Here is a 20,483-nt window from a genome sequence, read left to right as displayed (position 1 = left end):
TTTTCAATAAGTGAATAAGCATTTAACATAAGTGGTTTTTATCCTTTTTAGTTTATTTTTACTTCAAAGTATCTGGGACGATCTTTTTGATGTCTGAATTTATTGTCCGTATGGAAAAATTAAAACCCAGTTCAGAACACACAGAACAAGAAATGCAATACCTAAAGTCACTATGTCAATGGTAACAGGTAAAATGTAACGTAATAAAAAAAGTGGAAAACCAGTGGTATAAAATAGTTGATTTGTATAGAGCGTTTTCCTGAGTCAGTGGAGCAGAAGGACAGACAAGAGACAAACATCACACTAATGTTCCCTTCAGGTTTGGTGTCTTACATGGACAAGTAGGTGTCGTCTGTCATTTAATGATATGCAGATGTGATTGACAACCTCCCAGCATTGGTCTCCTAGCCCCACAGAGGGACAGCAATGTCTTTGCTTGACATGGTTGTGTGGTGATGGGGACTGTGGGGATTGCTGCTCACAGAAGAGGCGTCCTGGATTGCTGTAATCATGTGCTTGCAGATATACGTAGTCATTATCTTATGTCATCCTGTGACCACTGTGCATTTAGCTGCACTCTTTCCCCTGCCATTGTGTGTTCTGATGTTGTTTTATTGATTGCTGGTTTCTGTAACCTGCACAGTGGTTTTTTTTTTTTCCTATTGCTACATGCAGTACTGCCCGGCAGAATGGATCACTGAAGGATGATTGGGGAAGTAGGGAGATCCCTTGTAATGAATTATTCTCTGACCGCAAAAGAGCCACAACCAGTGAGGAATCTGTATGGAAAGAGATGAGAGAACATTAACTGACAATCATGATTCTAAAGCAAAATAAGGTCAGAAACAAAGACCCTAACACATAAGGCATGCCCTAATGCAGTGGTCCTCAACTCCGGTCCTCAGGGCCCACTAACAGGCCAGATTTTAAGTATTACCTTGGGGAGATGCAGACTAGAGTACTGCAATCACTGAGCAGCAAATGATATCACCTGGGATGTATTTGTTATCTTGCAAATCTGGCCTGTTAGTGGGCCCTGTAGGCCAGGGTTGAGGACCACTGCCCTAATGCATCCAAGAATTGGATCAGGGTTGTTGGATTGAACGATCGCAGCATGGCAAAATGTATTGCGGTAGAGCGAAATAGCAGTTTAAATTTTGGTTTGGGAGGTGGAGATTACTGGTGAAGCTTTTATACATAGTACAATCCTATCTAGTCTTCCTATTGGTTATAGAGGACATCAGATTTATTTCTTTACACCTGTGCACGGAAGTACTGCATTGTGAGAATCAGTGTTGTACCTTACAGAGGTGCTGTCTCCTCAGTGTTCATGTGTCCAACCCCACTGCCAGCGGCTTGTTAAAAATCAGACAGGCTGAGATATCCAGCAACTGGACACTGTCCAGAGTGGTACCATTTGTGTTCAGGGGTGTATGTTCAAGACGCATGTATTGTGTTACAGATATACACTCCTGAATGCATACAGCCCTAAATGTGAGTACCACTCTGTACCGCATCCAGCTGCTGCATATTTGTCTGTCACATATATTGACAAGCTGCTAACAGGATTGCTGGACCTCCCAGGCACACAAAAACCCAATGAGGTTTGAGGCACATGGAGGCCTACAACTTGAATAAAATATTTCAGTCTGAACAACTGAGATCCCTGCAGTGGAGAGTAGATACCTTTCCTGACAGAAAAAAATGGTCAATTTTCTGCAGAAGGCTACAGTACTGGTAATGTGAATCTCCTGTGCACCCATAGTGCTGCTTATTCCTCCTGCCAACCTCCACCTCTCTATATAGGACACAGTGATGCTGGGGTCAGCAGGAGAAACCACTGCACAAAGTATTTTGAAATGTTTGCCTGGTGTGTGACAACATGATAGGAATATGCATTAGGAGGGGGGTTTACCTATGAAGGAGGAGCAAGAATTATTGTGTGAGGGAGGCTTGAGTGTGGAGTGATGCACATGCTAAGGACTGAGCAAAGATTAACTTTATGCTGGTGATAGTATTGGGGATGATAGTGTCATGTTGGGCACAATCTCTTTAAGCTGCAAACAGCTATTTTTAATGATACCGTAGTGAAGATGTTGATAGTATTGTAGAAAATCTTAATGGGAATGCTGGTGTTTTCTGATCATTATTGCCAGTCCACGTTGCTGTGCTTTGGTCAATTTATGGATTACCAAGCATTGCACAATGGCTGCTTGTAGGACCCCCATATACAAGCCTAGGATGAGAACAAGAGTCCAACACTGCAGTAAAGAGGAGGTGTAGGACAGGGATATGCAACCTTGGCACTCCAGCTGTGGTAAAACTACCAATCCCATCCTGCCTGTGGCTGTCTTGCAATGCCTAATGGGATTTGTAGTTTCAATACAGCTGGAGTGTAGAGGATTTGAAGGCTGTAAGGCTTGTTGTCCTGTTCATATAGAAGTGGCTATAGAGAGCAATCCTAATGACAGTACAAGTTATATAGCAAGGGTACTGATAACAGCAATGTCAGTGATGAGTGCCTGTATGATGATGATGTTGTAAAGTGCAGGATTTAAGGACCAATGTTATTGTAAGCTTCAAGTGTTTGTAGCCTAATGAGTGTCTGGTGACCGGGTCATAATCAGGTTGGTTGAAAATTCAAGTAAAAACAAAACCTCCTGCGCTCAAGTGCTGTCTGATGGAGTAGAAAGAGGTGCACTACAAACTCGGATGTAAAGAGAGCTGTTTGGTCTTGCTGCCCCCTTCAGGATCAAGGGTATCCAGAACCACTGGTAGAAAAGACAAAAAAGAAAAAGAGGGGTGCACCGACCTAGTGCATTACCATAAAAACTTTTATTAAAAGGTGTACAATATACTCACAAAACTAGTGTGGTACAACACACATCAAGAATAGCATATACAGTCTCCAAGGTAGCCAGGTCCCAATAGTGACAAATGGGCATACAGATAGTCGCATGGGGCTGCTGTGGCTAGGCTGACGCGTTTCAGGGGCGAGCCCCCTTCCTCAGAGCCAGAAAAGATCTTTTCTGGCTCTCAGGAAGGGGGCTCGCCCCTGAAACGCGTCAGCCTAGCCACAGCAGCCCCATGCGACTATCTGTATGCCCATTTGTCACTATTGGGACCTGGCTACCTTGGAGACTGTATATGCTATTCTTGATGTGTGTTGTACCACACTAGTTTTGTGAGTATATTGTACACCTTTTAATAAAAGTTTTTATGGTAATGCACTAGGTCGGTGCACCCCTCTTTTTCTTTTTTGTCTTTTCTACCAGTGGTTGAAAATTCAACCTATCCTCAGCAGCAGATATGAATAATTATATACTGGCTTAGGAGTCTAATTTTTGTAGACAATCCAATTCCTTGTGTATGGCCAGAAGCAGTATTGACAATATCGGTAAAGCTTCAAAATTTTTATTAATAAAAAAAAATGTTTTATTTACCGGCTCTGTGCAATGGTTTTGCACAGAGCAGCCCTGTTCCTCCTATATTGGGGGGTCTCTGGAAAGCTGCTTTTTATAGCAGCACTTGTGTGGGCTCGCTCCTTAGCTGCCCTTTCCGTGCCTCTTGACAGCCAGTGTGGCTCAGGCCCTGCTCCCCCAATGCAGAATTTGATAGCAGAGGAGCCATTGGCTCGCCCTGCTGTCAATCTGCAGAGGGAGAGAGCCACTGCTCTCATGCACATTGCTGCATCAAGATAAGGTTCAATTAAGTGTGTGTGTATGTGTATGTGTGTGTGGCGCAGCTTTCGTTTGGTATAGAAGGTGTATGGGTTTTTTTTACCTCCCATGCATTAAATGCATAAACGTAAAAAAAAAAACTTTTAAACTTGAGTACCACTTTAAGTGGTAGGGTTCTAGTAACTGTGCTAAGGTGTAAGTAGTGGGAGTGGGTGGTAGTGCTGATAGGAGGGAAATAGCTCTACTGTTCATAATGTAGGGAATGAGATGTTTGTCAGTGACATTGTTAATAGTGGTATACCATTGTACTGAGTAGAAGTGGCTTTGTAAAGATTATGTAAGTGTGGCAGTGTTTGGGGTTATATTATTGGAAATAACAGACAGTGGTGACCACCACTATAGACAGTTGCACTTTCAGTACTACAGTATAACACTCGTGCTACTAAATGATATGCCTCCCTTAGTGACTGTTGATGGTGTTTGTGGCAGTGATGAAAGTAGCTATGATGAAATGTGATTGTAATAAGAGGGCTATGGACAGAAGAGGTTGGTGGTAAGGATGTTACTGTGTCAGTTTTAATATTGTAAATGGTGTGAAGTATTGCACTACAATCGCCTTTGGATCTCCTAACAAAAACACATAGCATTGATTGTGGAGGTAGGTCCTTATGTAACATTATTTAGGTAAATCTAAAGTGGTTTGTATGAGCAGATTCTAATGTGCATGGTGAACTTAAAACGACCATCCGTATAATCTGTAGTCATTTGCCAAACATACCTGGCTTTGGTGAACAGGATAAATAGTCATTGGGAAGACCTGCAAAGCCTAGTATAATTAAGGCCCCTTTCACACTTGTGTGACTTGTCATGTGACTGTGCAATCCCAAGTCATACCCCATCTTTTTTAATGCGTACTATTCATATCTGTGTGACTTCAAAAGTAGTCTCAGCATGACATTGGTCTACCTTCCGATGCAACTTGAGGTTCATAGACCTCAATATTACACAATCATTGCTTCAAGTTGTGTGGCCTTCAGGTCATACAAATGTGAAAGGGCCTAATGGGGGAACCCTCACACCGGCTTCTTTGCTTACAAGGTAAGGGTGTGCTGGTCATATTAGTAGACAGGCACCCTCAAGTCCGTGACCAGTCCTGATCCCATTGGTGTACTCAAAAATGACAGCAAGAAACAGTCATGTATAATAATGGCAATAATCGCATTCGCTTTGTTGCTTCAGCCTGGTGGTAGAGAGAGAGAGAGAGAGAGAGAGAGAGAGAGAGAGAGAGAGAGAGAGAGAGAGAGAGAGAAGAAAAGTCACCAGCTACAACTACTGTAGCTGCTGACTTTTAATGTAAGGACACTTGCGATGTTGACACTTGAAACTGACCTATCCATGTGCTCCGAGTGCAGGCATCCCTACCGCTTCACAGCCTGTTTCTTACTGTGCATGTGTGAGTTGCAAAATGATGTAGGTAGCTGCAGCACCCTTATGGGAGCAGGTACCTTGAAGGGTAAGAAATGAGGCACTGGAGGAGGGGGAGGAAGCAGTAAAGCTGATGACTGAGCACTACATTTATTGTCCTTTAGTACTCATGCACACACGGCATAGGTATTTACCTATGCCCTTATAGGCAGTACAAGCCTATGGAAAAAATCTTGTCTGTATGCCCATGGATTTTCAAGGAAGTTGCCAATCATCCTCTTGATGGCAGTGATTCTTGTCTGCATGTTAGTGTAGATATTAGAATAATTGGTAGGGAGATGATGGTTTTAATAGTGTGTTGAGTGGGTGGAAGTATAAGGGATATGTATGCGACTACAAGCTACCTTGGAGACCATATGTGCCTTAGTTCATTAACCAAAGTTTCCCGAATGCTGCGGCTAAACAAGAAATAGCTTTGCTTGGTGGCAAGAGCTTAGCCCTTTCCATAGTTGGAGATGTATGTAATGGGTTAAATAGTATAGGGTGGCTTAGGCCAATTTTACACAGAATGCTATGTTACGTTGGCACCCCTTGGTGCCTAGGGCTCTTCTTTACAGGCTGCATATGGATTACAGTGCTCTGCCCAGCCAGGGCTCCCTAGTGCACTGGGCTGGTGAGGGTTGGGAGTGGCTAATGTTGGCCCCCAGCAGTATGCTGAGCCAGCTGCAGATCAGACATCTGTGTGTATCCCAATAATACATTTGGGATCCTTCTAGAGCCTAGACTGCATTTAGGTGGTCAACAGCCTTTAGCCCACTGTTGGCTGACCCCTTAGGAGAGCAGAAGAAGTAAGTGCAATTCTGTGCGCCTGCAGAAAATTCTAGCCAAACAAAAACACTTTGCAAATTGTATTCCATCACCTTTAAAAGAAGTATGGCCAAACAATGTTGGGCTTTAAACAGCAGGGCTACATTCACATGGTCGTTTAGCTGTAGCCAGGAGTTGGTGCCACCCAGAATCAGATTTTAGCCTGTGGTTGTAAATGATACTTCAATACACTGATTCATACATTCTGACAGCTGCAGCTGTTTGCACACAATGGCTGGTGGTGGCGGTGGCGATCTTTGCATTAGCGTAGTGGTTGCATGCAAATAGAGCCTCTGCATGAACCTGGTCATAGCCAGTCTACAGTGCATGATGCAAAGTAGTCATAGCCCTTCAATTTTTTCCAAATTTCATGTTACAGCCTGATTCCAAAATGGAATAAATTCATTATTTTACTCACAATTCTACAAACAATATCCCATAATGACAACATGAAAGAAGTTTATATTAAATGTTTGCAAATTTGGTGAAACACATGTACATAAGTATTCATAGCCTTTGCCATGACATCTCAAACAGGATGCACTCAAGCTCAATTTTGAGGGTTTCTACAAATTGATTGGAGTGCACCTGTGTTAAATTCAGTTGATTGCACATGATTTGGAAATGCACACACCTGTCTATAAGGTCCCACAGTTAACAGTGCATGTTAGTGCAAAAACCAAGTCATGACGCCCAAGGAATTGTCTGTAAACCTCCAAGACCGGATTGTATCCAGGCACAGTCTTGAAAGGGTACAGAAACATTTCTGCAGCATTAAAGGTCCCAATGTCACAGTAGCTCCATCATCTGTAAATGGAAGAAGTTTGGAACCACCAGGACTCTTCCTTGACCGGGCCACCTGACCAAACTGAGTGATCTGGAAAAAAAAGCCTTAGTTAGGGATCAAGAGCAGTGTTCAGCTCCAGTGTTTCTCTGTGGAGAGAAGAGAACATTCCAGAAGAACAACTATTGCTACAGCACTCCACCAATCAGGCCTTTATGGTAGTGTGAAAGACTAAGCTATTGCACTGACTGGAACCCAACTGTCATTAAATGGGGCCAGAAGAGTGGTAGGGAACACCAGGTAAAATGGATGCTGCTCCTCTCAAATTAGGTCTTGAGATCCTAATGCGCATATAAAAAAAAAAAACAGACACAAGAGGGTGCCCACCTTGGTGTAGTGATTTATTTAAAAAAAAACAATAACAATGCATCACTAGATAAAAGTAGATCAAGGCTGGTCATAGACCTCCATAGTATCACTGTGAGGCTGCAGAGCTCAGGAGGCATGCAGCTGCTTGAAGTAGGGTTCTTGATGGAGATGGAGGCTATAGGCTGGGACATCAGCAGCTTCCAGAACTGGCAAGATGGCTTCGGCTCCAAACAGCACCTCTCTTGGCTGGATGATGATGACAGGAAGTGAAGGGTATGTGGCTGTATGATAGAGTGACCAGACAGAAGCCACTCCTCAGTAAAAGGCACATAACAGTCCGTCTGAAGTTTGCCAAAAGGCACCTGAAGGACTCTCAGACAATGAAAAACAAAATTCTCTAGTCTGATGAAACAAAGATTGAACTCTATGGCCTGAATGGCAAGCGTCATGTCTGGAGGAAATCAGGCACTGCTCATTGTCTAGCCAATACCATCCCTACAATGAAGAATGGTGGTGGCACCATTATGCTGTGGGAATGTTTTTCAGTGGGAGGAGCTGGGAGACTTGTCAGGATTGAGGGAATGATGACACATCCTTGATGAAAATGTGCTCTGGACCTCAGACTGGGACAAAGGTTCATCTTCCATCATGACCCTAAGCACACAGCCAAGATAACATAGAAGTAGCTATGGGACAACTCTGTAAATGTACTTAAATGGCCCAGCCAGAGACCAGCCTTGAACATCTCTGGAGAGATCTGAAAATGGCTGTGCACCGACACTCCACATCCAACCTGATGGGAGTTTGAGAGGTCCTGCAAAGAAGAATGGGAGAAACTGCCCAAAAATAGGTGTGCCAAGCTTGTAGCATCATACTCAAAAAGACCTGAGGGTAATTGGTGCCAAATGTGCTTCAACAAAGTATTGCGCAAAGACTGTGAATACTTATGTACATGGGATTATTTTCGTTTTTATTTTTAATAAAATTGCAAAGATTTTAAACAAACTTTTTTCACCTTGTCATTATGGGGTATTGTTTAGGGCTGCAACTGATTTTCATAATTGATTAGTTGGCTGATTTTTTTTTTCGATTAATCAGAAAGTGTGGTGTATAATTTAGCTAAAATGTAAAGTTAACAAAAAAAAGCAATTTATTCTTCAATATCTATATGCAGTGGTAAATCTAAATAACCAACTATATGGTTAGGAAGCAAAATCTCTAATCCACGCTGAAAATAACGGACAGAGGAGATATACTGTATATACTATTAGAGGTTGAATCTGGTAAATATCATCAGACTCAGAGATCAAATTATTTATTTAAAGAAAAAAATAAATGTAAGCAAGTTTTTCAGACAGAACTGTAGTATATTATGTATGACAGACTCACTTGTCATAAGCAGGTGGCTTGATAAAAGCTCCCTGCGCCTGCTGTCACTTATGCTGGCCATACAAAAACAATGTCTTCCTTCAAAAAAAATGTTAATTTAAGAACGTTTATTAGATTTTCTAATCGGTAGTGGGGTCAAACTGGCTTTGTTTTTGACCACAGTGATAGGAAAATTCGAAGGAGCAGAATAGAAAACATCTTGGTCAAATACATTTTCACACAGTGGATGTGGTTTTCGTTCAGAAATTCCATTCCTGTTAAAACAATGCACATTCGCTGAATGAAAATTTTCTTTTGCTGTTAACAAAGATTTTTTCTATGAATATTCTCACCCGAAAACCGTTGTGTATGGCCAGCATAAGGCTCGGTTCACTTATGCAGTTTGCTTTTGATCTGTTTCTGCAGTGCTTTTTCTTTTGTATTTTTGCACATGCCATTTTGCTGTGATTTGCAGTTTGCATTTTTTTTATTGGCCAATTTGTTGCTGGGCAGATTTAAAAAAAAAAAAAAAAAAAAAAAAAAACCAAATAGCTGCAAAAACACATTACATGCTTTTCTGCAGCTTCTCCATTGAAGTCTCTATTGAACCAAAAAAAAAAGTTTAGTGTTGAAAAAAGTCCTTGACCCCTTCCAAATCAAAGCGGCTGAAAAAAAGCATAGATGTGAACGTGTCCCATAGGAAACCATGTTAAATGAACTGTAGTGCGTTTCTGCAAAAAAAAAAAAAAAAAAATGCATAGGTGACTGTGCACCAGGACTAAGACGTTTAGTAGCATTTTTTTTCTTTTTTGTATCATCTGTCATAATGGGGTTACAAAAAACTAAAATTAGCCCTTCATAGTACAAAAAGAGCCCATAATTGCTACTATATGGGGTTCATTATACTGTGAAATAGTGAAAAGTAATGCATATCATATGTTTAAAAATAAATACACTCAGAAGTAGGATATATGGGCATTTTAACTAGGAGTCAGACATGAAGCTATATGGAAGGGAGATATAAATCTTTTATATTAAAGTAGTACTAAAAGTTGCAACTTTTTTTTTTTCATGGATATGATTATTTTAAATATAATGCACAATAGTGGTAAAAGTTCCTGCCCAGGACTACATGTCCCATGAGGCATTGCTCCTCACACATTCACAAGTTTTGAGGCACTTACTGACATGTATGGATGGTGTACTGAGCTGTATGTGTGCTGCACTGTGTCTTCTGACATGTATGGAGGGTGTACTGAGCTGTATGTGTGCTGCACTGTGTCTTCTGACATGTATGGAGGGTGTACTGAGCTGTATGTGTGCTGCACTGTGTCTTCTGACATGTATGGAGGGTGTACTGAGCTGTATGTGTGCTGCACTGTGTCTTCTGACATGTATGGATGGTGTACTGAGCTGTATGTGGGCTGCACTGTGTGTCTGACATGCATGGACGGTGTACTGAGCCGTATGTGGGCTGCACTGTGTGTCTGACATGCATGGACAGTGTACTGAGCCGTATGTGTGCTGCACTGTGTCTTCTGACATGTATGGACGGTGTACTGAGCCGTATGTGTGCTGCACTGTGTCTTCTGACATGTATGGACGGTGTACTGAGCCGTATGTGGGCTGCACTGTGTGTCTGACATGTATGGATGGTGTACTGAGCCGTATGTGGGCTGCACTGTGTGTCTGACATGCATGGACAGTGTACTGAGCCGTATGTGTGCTGCACTGTGTCTTCTGACATGTATGGACGGTGTACTGAGCCGTATGTGTGCTGCACTGTGTCTTCTGACATGTATGGACGGTGTACTGAGCCGTATGTGGGCTGCACTGTGTGTCTGACATGCATGGACGGTGTACTGAGCCGTATGTGGGCTGCACTGTGTCTTCTGACATGCATGGATGGTGTACTGAGCAGTATTGCATATGTAAACAAATAATGCATTCTGTATGCAGGCCACCTAATCGGCTGACCAACTACTCGATTATGAAAATAGTTGACAACCATTTTCATAATCGATTAGTTGTTTCAGCCCTAGTATTGTTTGTAGAATTTTTAAGAAAATAAAGCCTTATTCCAAAATGGATTAAATTCATTAACATAACAAAATGTGGAAAAAGTGAAGTGCTGTGAATACTTTCCAGATGCGCTGGACGTCTTTGGTCAAAGTTTCAGCTGTACACAAACTGGCTAAAGTGTTGCTGCATCCAGAGGCACTATGTAGCCCCCCTCTGAATGGCACAAACTACCATGTAAAAGGGTCCTTGTACACAATTGTGTCCGTCTGTCAGTTTTTCAGATGGACCTGTTTTAGAAGCTCCATGTAAGTCTATGGCCAGGTGCATATAAACTGTTGTGTGTCTACATCCAGATCCAGGAAAAAAGAAACGGAGAGGACTGGGTCCTTTTCTGTTTTTTCCAAACCTAATCACTACCGGTTGGAGGTAGTCTGATATGAATGGGTTATTTTATTCTGGACAGACATAGATCCAACCCAGATCTGCTGTTAAGCTGCAGACAAAAAATGTTACACTAGTGACCCCCCTGTCCTGCTCCAATTAAGCAACAGATCTGTGCGTAGAATGCCCTGGCTGACCAGAGTAGGCAAAGCCCATGTGTAAGGAGGACCCTTCTTAAATATATAATAATGTGTTGTGTTTTTTTTTTTTTTTTTATATATATCAACCAACACTAATTTGTATTATAGATGTAGGTAGTCTTTGCAGCCTGTTTACCACAGACCACATGGGTTACTGAGCACTGCCTTGCTGTGTGTTTACTTTATTTTTTTGGCATTGTGCTGAATGAATTTTAGTCCTGGGGTTAATGTTTTATTGGAAATTAGTTCTATTGAAAACAGTTATACATCTTATACAGTTCTTTCTCTGGAAATGTATAACATATACAGCCTTTCAGGTCCACACAATCGTTCCTTCACTGGTCTGCTGTCAGTACAACATGGAAGCCAAGTTGTGTGAACTGCTCTGCAAAAGGTAACCTACATAGGTCTATGGTGTAATGTCGCATCAGACTGAGATTTCAGAAAAGAAGTATGGACTTTGAAAATAAATAAAAAATTTACACTCACCTAGGTGGATGCAGCATCTGTCCCAATTTGGCTGCAGACTGAGAACTGAGTGATCAAACAATACTCTTGCTCTTTAGGCTACAGAGGGATCTGTAACTGTCAGTGACTCTGCTCTGCCCCTGCAGTGCTGGGCTGTGGAGCGGCTGGCTCAGGCTCCTGGCGGATCGCTTAGAAGCTGAGCAGGCTGCTGGTCTAGGCATCTGGGTGGATCCTGGACATATGTTCTATGAATAAAACCGGCACACGAAAAAGCTTCTTCCAAGTAAAATTCTTTATTCCAGCATGGATAACGGTGACAACATGACAAATGCTGATGCGTTTCGGCTTTACGCCTTCTTCATAGCCTGGACATATGCTTTGGATTTTTTCAGAGCCTGGACCAGCGGGCTGAAAAGGGGGTCACAGGACTACAGAATGCACTGCACTCCTGTGACCTACAGTAGTAGTATAGCCAAAAAGCTTTGGCTAGACCTCTCCTTTAAGTAAAATATTTAGGAAAAGCTCCATCACTGCGAATTAGAACAAAAAATCAAGCTGGTTCTCTTTATAAACAGAAGGTGCCTTTCTCTACAAAACTGTGTAAAAGAGCCTTGTCCTTTGTCTGCAATATAAGCTGTTGCAACAGTGTAGAAATAAAGGCTCAGTGCTAACAACTAAGTCAGATTTTCTTACTTCAGAATCGAATGACACGTGGGTAAAATAAAAATTCCTACACACGCAGGTTTGGGCCAGAGCCTTAAGCTGACTATACACATTTTTAAGTTTAATCTGCAGCCTATATAGTGCAGATAGATTCCTCCTGAGCTTATTGTATTCACCCAACTGCTGCTTGACAATGTTCCAGTTGAGGGCTGCTGGGGAGGGGGAGGGGGGGGGTTGGTGGATGGCAGCCAACAGGGCCGCCTTCTAAACAAATTTCAGCTGGTTATTCTGGAACTTGCTGAAATTCACACAGTGTATGTGGTCCGTGTTAAAACCTAATTCCAGCTCCCTGTAAAATAGTTTGTTTGGAAGTTGGGCAAACTAAACAGATGTGCCTGCTGGGGGCTCTATATAAACTATGTAGCTACATACAGTATTTCAGGGCTGTGTTCTGGCTGCAGTACAGGGGACCTCCCATCCAACTCCCAGAACAAAGCTGAGTGCTGCTCAGACATTCACAGCAAGCTTTGTAAATTCTGAATGAATACAAGACATTCTCTGATTGGCTGAGGTGGGTGGATGATGCCATGATCTTCACTCAAGCCAATCAAAGGAAGCCTTGTATTTTTTGAATTAGTACAAACCTTTCACTGGTTTTGGGTTGTACTAGAATTTCATGTTACCTGATCAATTTTCTTGTTCTGCTGTTGTTAAAATAGCAGCTCTGTGATTGATTGCTCAGAAAAATATGAACACCATGCAGCACCTAACATAATACATAAAGACCATGCTCCATTGTGAGTGTGTTATGGTTTGTGTATATAATATTGGAAGAGCTGGGAACTTACGTGCTGCAGGCAGTGATCAGCGCTTTTCTCCCTGGAGCGGCTGTGCACACACAGATCTATATGAAGGAGAAGAGGACAGCTCAGCAATGCACAGATCAGGTTTGTAAATTATGATCGGTATTTATTAGTGAAATATCAAAATACCACTCTTTGTGCTGCTAGTTTGTAATACAAATGGAAATTATCAGTAGGCAAATCGGTCGTGAATACAATCTGGTGTACATGTTACAATCAACTTTACCAAACTATGTACCAAAACTTGCCCGATTTTATTTTTCGAATTTTTATTTTGAATGAAAGAATCACAGAAATAAAATTACAACATTACCTTACCCCATTTATCCAATCAGGCCATCCCTTGCACTATATAGTTTGTAGATCTAAAGGAGATTGTACAATCTGATTGTAACATGTAGTGAACGTAACCAATTCCCATCTATAGGATGTAACCTGTAAGGGCTCTTTCACACGGGCGATCCAATCAGATCTGCCTGTCAGTTTTTTAGGCGGATCTGATCGGATCCTCCATGCAGCTCTATGGGGCAGCGGATGTCAGCGGAGACACCTCCGCTGACACCCGCTGCCATCCGTATCCGATGCGGTCCGTGAAATCTGGACGGATGGAAACCCTATTTTTCCATCCGTTCAGGGATCGGATGAGAGCGGACAGGGGGTCCGCTCTCATCCGATAACCCATAAAGAGCAGCGGGAGCTGTGACACCTCCCTCTCCGCACTGCAAGCGGAGACGGAGCTGTCATCCGCCGGCTCAGCGGGGATCAGCGGATCGATCCCCGCTGAGCAGCACGGATCCGTGCGAAAGAGCCCCAAGTCCTCGGAAACAAGTGGTTATAACAGCATGATCCTGCTATCAAAGTTAAAGTCAAAAATGCATTTGTGTTTGATAAACAGCTGCGCAAATATTTTGTGACAAAAAACTGCAACCTTTCAGAAAATATATGTTTGGGGGGTTCTAACTAAATATAGATGTGCAAAATTAAACACAATTCACTGGAGGGCAAGTGGTTAATGCCTTACAGTACCCAAATGGATTCAAACATGGAATGGAAAACAAAAATCTGAATCCAAGTTGTTGCTGTGGGGTCACACACACACACACACACACACACACACACACACACACACACACACACACACACACACACACACACACACACACACACACACACACACACACACACACACACACACACACACACACACACACACACACACACACACACACACACACACACACACACACACACACACACACACACACACACACACACACACACACACACACACACACACACACACACACACACACACACACACACACACACACACACACACACACACACACACACACACACACACACACACACACACACACACACACACACACACACACACACACACACACACACACACACACACACGTGAAGGGGAAGAACTATCACTACTGACCAAAGCAATCAGTTGTTGGTTATTATTTTCTAACTGGTACTAGAAGACTGTCATTGGTGCCTGCTCTGGGTGACAGAGGCCCTTTAGGCTCGGTTCACATTAGTGCGATGGCAGACATTGCATGTGATTCGGAGCGCACTGCTATGAAAATCACATGCAATGTCTGTGCGATGCGAATTTAGCCATACAGATTGTATGGCTGAATGTGCATCTGATTTGGCACAAACGCACAGGACCCTTTTTTGGGTCCGAACCAGAATCGAATCGCATGGTGGCTCACACTTATGCAATCTGATTCATGTCTGAAGGTCAGTTCGCACTGCGATATGTGAACTGATTTGGGGGTGTCATTAACTTAGAATTGACACCCCAGCGATTCGCATATGGCAGTGTGAACTGCCTGTGCTGGGAATGTGATGCGGAACCCGCAGTAGATTCGCAGGGTTCCCGCATCGCATATGTGTGAACTGGGACTCAGTTTTGATATGTGAATTATTCTTGATTGCACACTGGCAAGACAGCAGATGATAGTGTTAGCTGGTCCCTCACCTGTAGGTGGCACCATTCAGCTCCACATTTGTCCCAGGTTGCTCCATTGTAGTCCATTGAGTTGTTGAAACCAAGAATTCTTTATTCACACAGTTTCTGAGACTATCTGGAATGCGGCCTGTTGATATATGAAGTGACATAAGATTAATATTACAGCAGTAGCCATGCGATTTTACAGTGATCTTTAGTGTGAGTTGCCTGCCTTTCTGCATACTCTATAGTACCAAGTCACACTATAAATCACACCAAAAGTAGCATAGGAACCTTATCCAAAATCACACCATGCTCGTATAGATGTGAATAGGCACCATTGAATATAATGGATTTCCCTTGTCATGCCATTCTGTGCGACTCAAGTCACATCAGAAATCACACTAGTGGAACAAGCACTTACCTGTCTCTTTATACATCAGCAGCAAAAAGTTATATAAAAGTAAGAAAGAATAGTGATACCAGATGGAAGACAGTGACTAGTTCTCACTTTAGCCCTGTGTGATGACATCGAGCTAAGAGTCAGAACTGATACCTAATGAGGTTCTTTACAGTATATGTGAACCCTCACTTTATAAGACAGCCCATTCAGTTTAGACTATAAATGAAGGGCACACTATTTGTTTATAGATATAAAAGAACCTGGGGGGCAGCAGCACACTGAACTTCCCAGTGAATAGCTGTGCAGACTGGGCAAGTGAGCCAAAGTCTAATTATTGTAGGAGAGCAGACTGAGTTCCCGGCACAGCTAAATAACTAAGCATGCTGTGCTCTCATGCCTAGTGTGGTTAGTTTGAAATAGGAAAGCACTGGCTGGCAGGAACACCAGGGATCTCGAACAAAGAAAGCAATACAAAGAGAATAGGATGTTTTTTTCATACAAGTACATGGTACAGCAGGCACATATCAGAAAAAAGAAATGTTGGGTTTGCAGGTTCAGATAGAAAGAACATCTTTCAGGAGATAAATATGGATGTTATACTGGACTTCCTCCTGAAAATGCAATAGCCTTTCTTTGGCTCCACTGCTTCCTGGATCACCTACCTAGAACACGCCTGCAGCCTGTGAAGTCAGAGCTTTAATATGCATGCTTGTTCCAGATCAGAGACTCAGAAAGCCAATAGATCCCTATGGCAGCCAGGCATCTAACATTTGCACAGAAGGACATCTATGCTCATGACGGGTTTCTGTTAAAGCTAGTTTCTCTACTAACAAACACTATGAAAAAATAATAAAACAAAATTCCGTGGCTTAAAGAGGAATTCCAAGTATGCCATTTTTTACATATAGTTACACTGGTCCAGCTTGTACCAATATAACTATTGTATATACAGTATCTCCAAAAGTGAGTACACCCCCCTCATTATTTTATTATATCTTTTCATGTGACAACACTGAAGAAATTACACTTTGCTACAATGTAAAGTAGTGAGGGTACAGCTTGTATAACAGTGTAAATTTGCTGTCCCTTCAAAATAACTCAACACACAGCCATTAATGTCTAAGCCACTGGCAACAAAAGTGAGTACACCCCTAAGTGAAAATGTCCAAATTGGGTCAAATTAGCCATTCTCCCTCCCCGGTGCCATGTGACTCGTTAGTGTTATAAGGTCTCAGGTGTGAATGGGGAGCAGGTGTGTTAAATTTGGTGTTATTGCTCTCACTCTCTCATATTGGTCACTGGAAGTTCAACATGGCAAAGAACTCTCTGAGGACGTGAGAAAAATAATTATTGCTCTACATAAAGATGGCCTAGGCCCCAGGCTATAAGAAGATTGACTAGACCCTGAAACTGAGCTGCAGCACAGTGGCCTAGACTATACAGTGGTTTCACAGGACAGGTTCCACTCAGAACAGGGCTTGCCATGGTCGAAGAAGTTGAGTGCACATGCTCAGCGTCATATCCAGAGGTTGTCTTTGGGAAATAGATGTAGAAGTGCTGCCAGCATTGCTGCAGAGGTTGAAGGGGTGGGGGGGTCAGCCTGTCAGTGCTCAGACCATACGCCGTACACTGCATCAAATTGGTCTGCATGGCTGTCATCCCAGAAGGAAGCCTCTTCTAAAGATGATGCACAAGAAAGTCTGCAAACAGTTTGCTGAAGACAAGCAGTCTAAATGACATGGATTACTGGAACCATGTCCTGTGGTCTGATAAAACCAAGATACTTTTATTTGGTTCAGATGGTGTCAAGCGTGTGTGGCGGCAACCAGGTGAGGAGTACAAAGATAAGTGTGTCTTACCTACAGTCAAGCATGGTGGTGAGAGTGTCCTGGTCTGGGGCTGCATGAGTGGTTCTGGCACTGGGGAGCTACAGTTCATTGAGGGAACCATGAATGCCAACATGTTCTGTGACCTACTGAAGCAGAGCATGATCCCCTCCCTTTGGAGGCTGGGCCGCAGGGCAGTATTCCAACATAACTACCTCAAAAACACCTCCAAGATGACCACTGCCTTGCTAAAGAAGCTGAGGGTAAAGGTGATGGACTGGACATGCATGTCTCCAGACCTAAACCATATTGACCATCTGTGGGCATCCTCAAACGAAAGGTGGAGGAGCGCAAGGTCTCTAACATCCACCAGCTCAGTGATGTCGTCATGGAGGAGTGGAAGAGGACTCCAGTGACAACCTGTGAAGCTCTGGTGAACTCCATGCCCAGGAGGGTTAAAGCAGTGCTGGAAAATAATGGTGGCCACACAAAATATTGACACTTTAGGCCCAATTTGGACATTTCTACTGAGGGGTGTACTCACTTTTGTTTACAGCGGTTTGGACATCAATGACTGTGTGTTGAGTTATTTTGAAGGGACAGCAAATTTACACTGTTATACAAGCTGCACACTTACTACTTTACATTGTAGCAAAGTGTCATTTCTTCAGTGTTGTCACATGAAAAGATATAATAAAATATTTACAAAAATGTGAAGGTTGTACTTACTTTTGTGAGATACTGTAAATACCATACCTGTGGGATCCCTCTAGCTGGAAATCCCTGTATAGACACCGCTACTACGGTCATCTCCAGTTGCTTCCGAGTCCCGTCCTGAGCGTCTGCCCTGCTGCATTCAGTCTGAACCAATGTAACTATGTAAACAAAATGCCATACCTGGAATTCTTCTTTAAAAATAAAAAACACCTTCTAAAGGTAAAGGAAATTTTATGTGTATATGACCAAACCTTCCAATACTACATTTCTGGTGGAAATTAAATAAGTATTTTCTTTTGGCATTGCATATCATCTATGCCTCTGTGTGAATCCTGGTGATAGGAGATTGCTGCACAAATTATCTGTAACTATAAAATGGGTGTCAGCGATAGTTCAGGCATTCTCTGCCCTTCCGCAAACTACTATATCTGCTGATAGGTAATCGATCAGCTGCTCTATCACAAAGTCATTTCCTGTTTGCTAAACATTAACAGGTTATATGATGTAATGTGATACAGAAAATAAGGTGAGCAATCCTTCCATTTAAGTAGAAGTTCACCCAAAACTAACTCTAAACCTACTCACAGCCACATTCTAAAACCAATCTATCTAACCCTTTGAAGAAGAAATTTCTATACATACACTATATTGTCAAAAGTATTGAGATGCCTGCCTTTACACGCACATGAACTTTAACCCCCTTCATGCCAAGGGTACACAAATATGCGGCCCCACTGCACTGGGCTTTTTCCCATGGGGCCACATATTTGCGTATCTCCCTTTGTGCTGGAAGCATGCCGCACAGTGCGCTCCCAGCACAGAGACCAGGGTCTCACCAGAGTCTCATCAGAGCCCCATGCCTGGAATGTCCGATTCCGGGTCACCTGATCGCTGTGGTTGCCTCTGATTGGCTATCACAGTGATCAGTCGTGTTTTCTATCGCTGTGAGTAGACGAGAGAGATACATTGTATCATTCTCTGTCTTTGCAGAGATAGGAAAAACAAAAGTGTGTGAAGAAGAAAAAGTAAATAAAATAAAAAAAAAAATAGCTAGATCAAGGTTTGATCTAGGTCAGTGCCAGGGTTAGTGTTTGGGTCAAGGTAAGGATCAGTATTTTTTGGACAGGTTTTTTTTTTTTTTTTTTTTAAATTAGTCTTAGTGTCAGTGTTTTAGGTTGGGTTTAAAAAAAAAAAAAAAAGCAAAATGCGCACTACTGTTACTGGGCTATACTTTGGGTACAAATAAGAACTAACATACACATATGTGGGTGGTATCACTGCGATCGTCAGCAGCAGGAGAATCTATTTTGGGTTGTTCTTTGGTGGTAGGTTATGGCAGTTGCAATAAATATACAGTTACATTTTAAAAAATGATTTTCTTACTATTTTGGGCCAGGTTTCCTTTGATAATAAAAAAAAAAAAGTATTAATTACCGTTTACCACCAATTAACAACTAACAGCTTCAACTCTTCTGAGAAGGCTGTCCACAAGGTTTAGGAGTGTCTATGGGAATGTTTGACCATTCTTACAGAAGCGCTTTTGTGAGCTCAGGCACTGATATGGACGAGAAGGCCTGGATCGCAGTTTCTGATCCAATTCATCCCAAAGGTGTTCTATTGGGTTGATGTCAAGACTCTGTGCAGGCCAGTCAAGTTCCTCCTCCCCAAACTCACTCATCCATGTCTTTATGGACATTGCTTTGGGCACTGGTCCAAATCATTTGGTGGAGGGGGGATTGTGGTGTGAGGTTTTTTCCCTCAGAGGTTGGGCTTGGCCCCTTAGTTCCAGTGAAGGGAACTCTTAAGATATCAGCATACTGAGACATTTTTGACAATTTCATGCTCCCAGCTTTGTGGAAACAGTTTGGGAATAGCCCATTCCTGTTCCAACATGACTGTGCACCAGTGCACAAACAAGGTCCATAAAGAAATGGATGAGCGAGTTTGTGGTGGAAGAACTTGACTAGCCTACACAAAGTCCTGACCTAAACCCTATAGAAAATCTTTGGGATGAATTAGAGTAGAGACTGGGAGCCGGTCCTTCTTGTCCCACTTCTGTGGCTGACCTCACAAATGCGCTTCTGCAAGAATGGTCAAACATTCCCATAGACACACTCCTAAACCTTGTGGACAGCCTTCCCAGAAGAGTGGTAGCTGTTATAGCTGCAAAAGGTGGGCCAACTCAATACTGATATTATTTAGTGATAATGCCATCAGATAGCAGCAATCTGAGCATATAGGTTAGTATTAAACGTGCCAATCCTAAAGTTTGCTAACAGAAATTTATTGGAAGGTTGGGAAGAAAGGATTTTCCGGCACATAGATTCTTTAAAAACAATTTTATTCAAATTCCATAACACAAACATAATACTAAAGAAAAAAAGGACATATGAACACAAACAAAAACATGTTGTGTTATGGAATTTGAATAAAATTGTTTTTAAAGAATCTATGTGCCGGAAAATCCTTCCTTCC

At 42.4% G+C, this 20,483-nt stretch overlaps 1 protein-coding gene across 1 annotated transcript in view; it reads right to left on the bottom strand.

Moving 5' to 3' along the window:
• Positions 1-441: 441 nt before the first annotated feature.
• The window catches only part of CTBP2 (C-terminal binding protein 2), a 107,998-nt gene continuing 87,956 nt past the window's right edge, over positions 442-20,483 (bottom strand). The window contains exons 8-10 of the mRNA XM_082269383.1: positions 15,093-15,210; positions 13,076-13,131; positions 442-779 (exon numbers count right to left, since the gene is read on the bottom strand). Of these exons, the coding sequence (XP_082125509.1) occupies positions 13,092-13,131; positions 15,093-15,210 (158 nt within the window). The 3' untranslated portion in view covers positions 442-779; positions 13,076-13,091. The remainder of the gene's footprint in view (positions 780-13,075; positions 13,132-15,092; positions 15,211-20,483) is intronic.

This window comes from Pelophylax lessonae, assembly GCF_965119305.1.
Source record: "Pelophylax lessonae genome assembly, chromosome: 9".
NCBI classification, from domain to species: domain Eukaryota; kingdom Metazoa; phylum Chordata; class Amphibia; order Anura; family Ranidae; genus Pelophylax; species Pelophylax lessonae.
The sequence above is the reverse complement of the archived record's forward strand: the minus strand, read 5'-3'. Positions and strand labels throughout refer to the sequence as shown.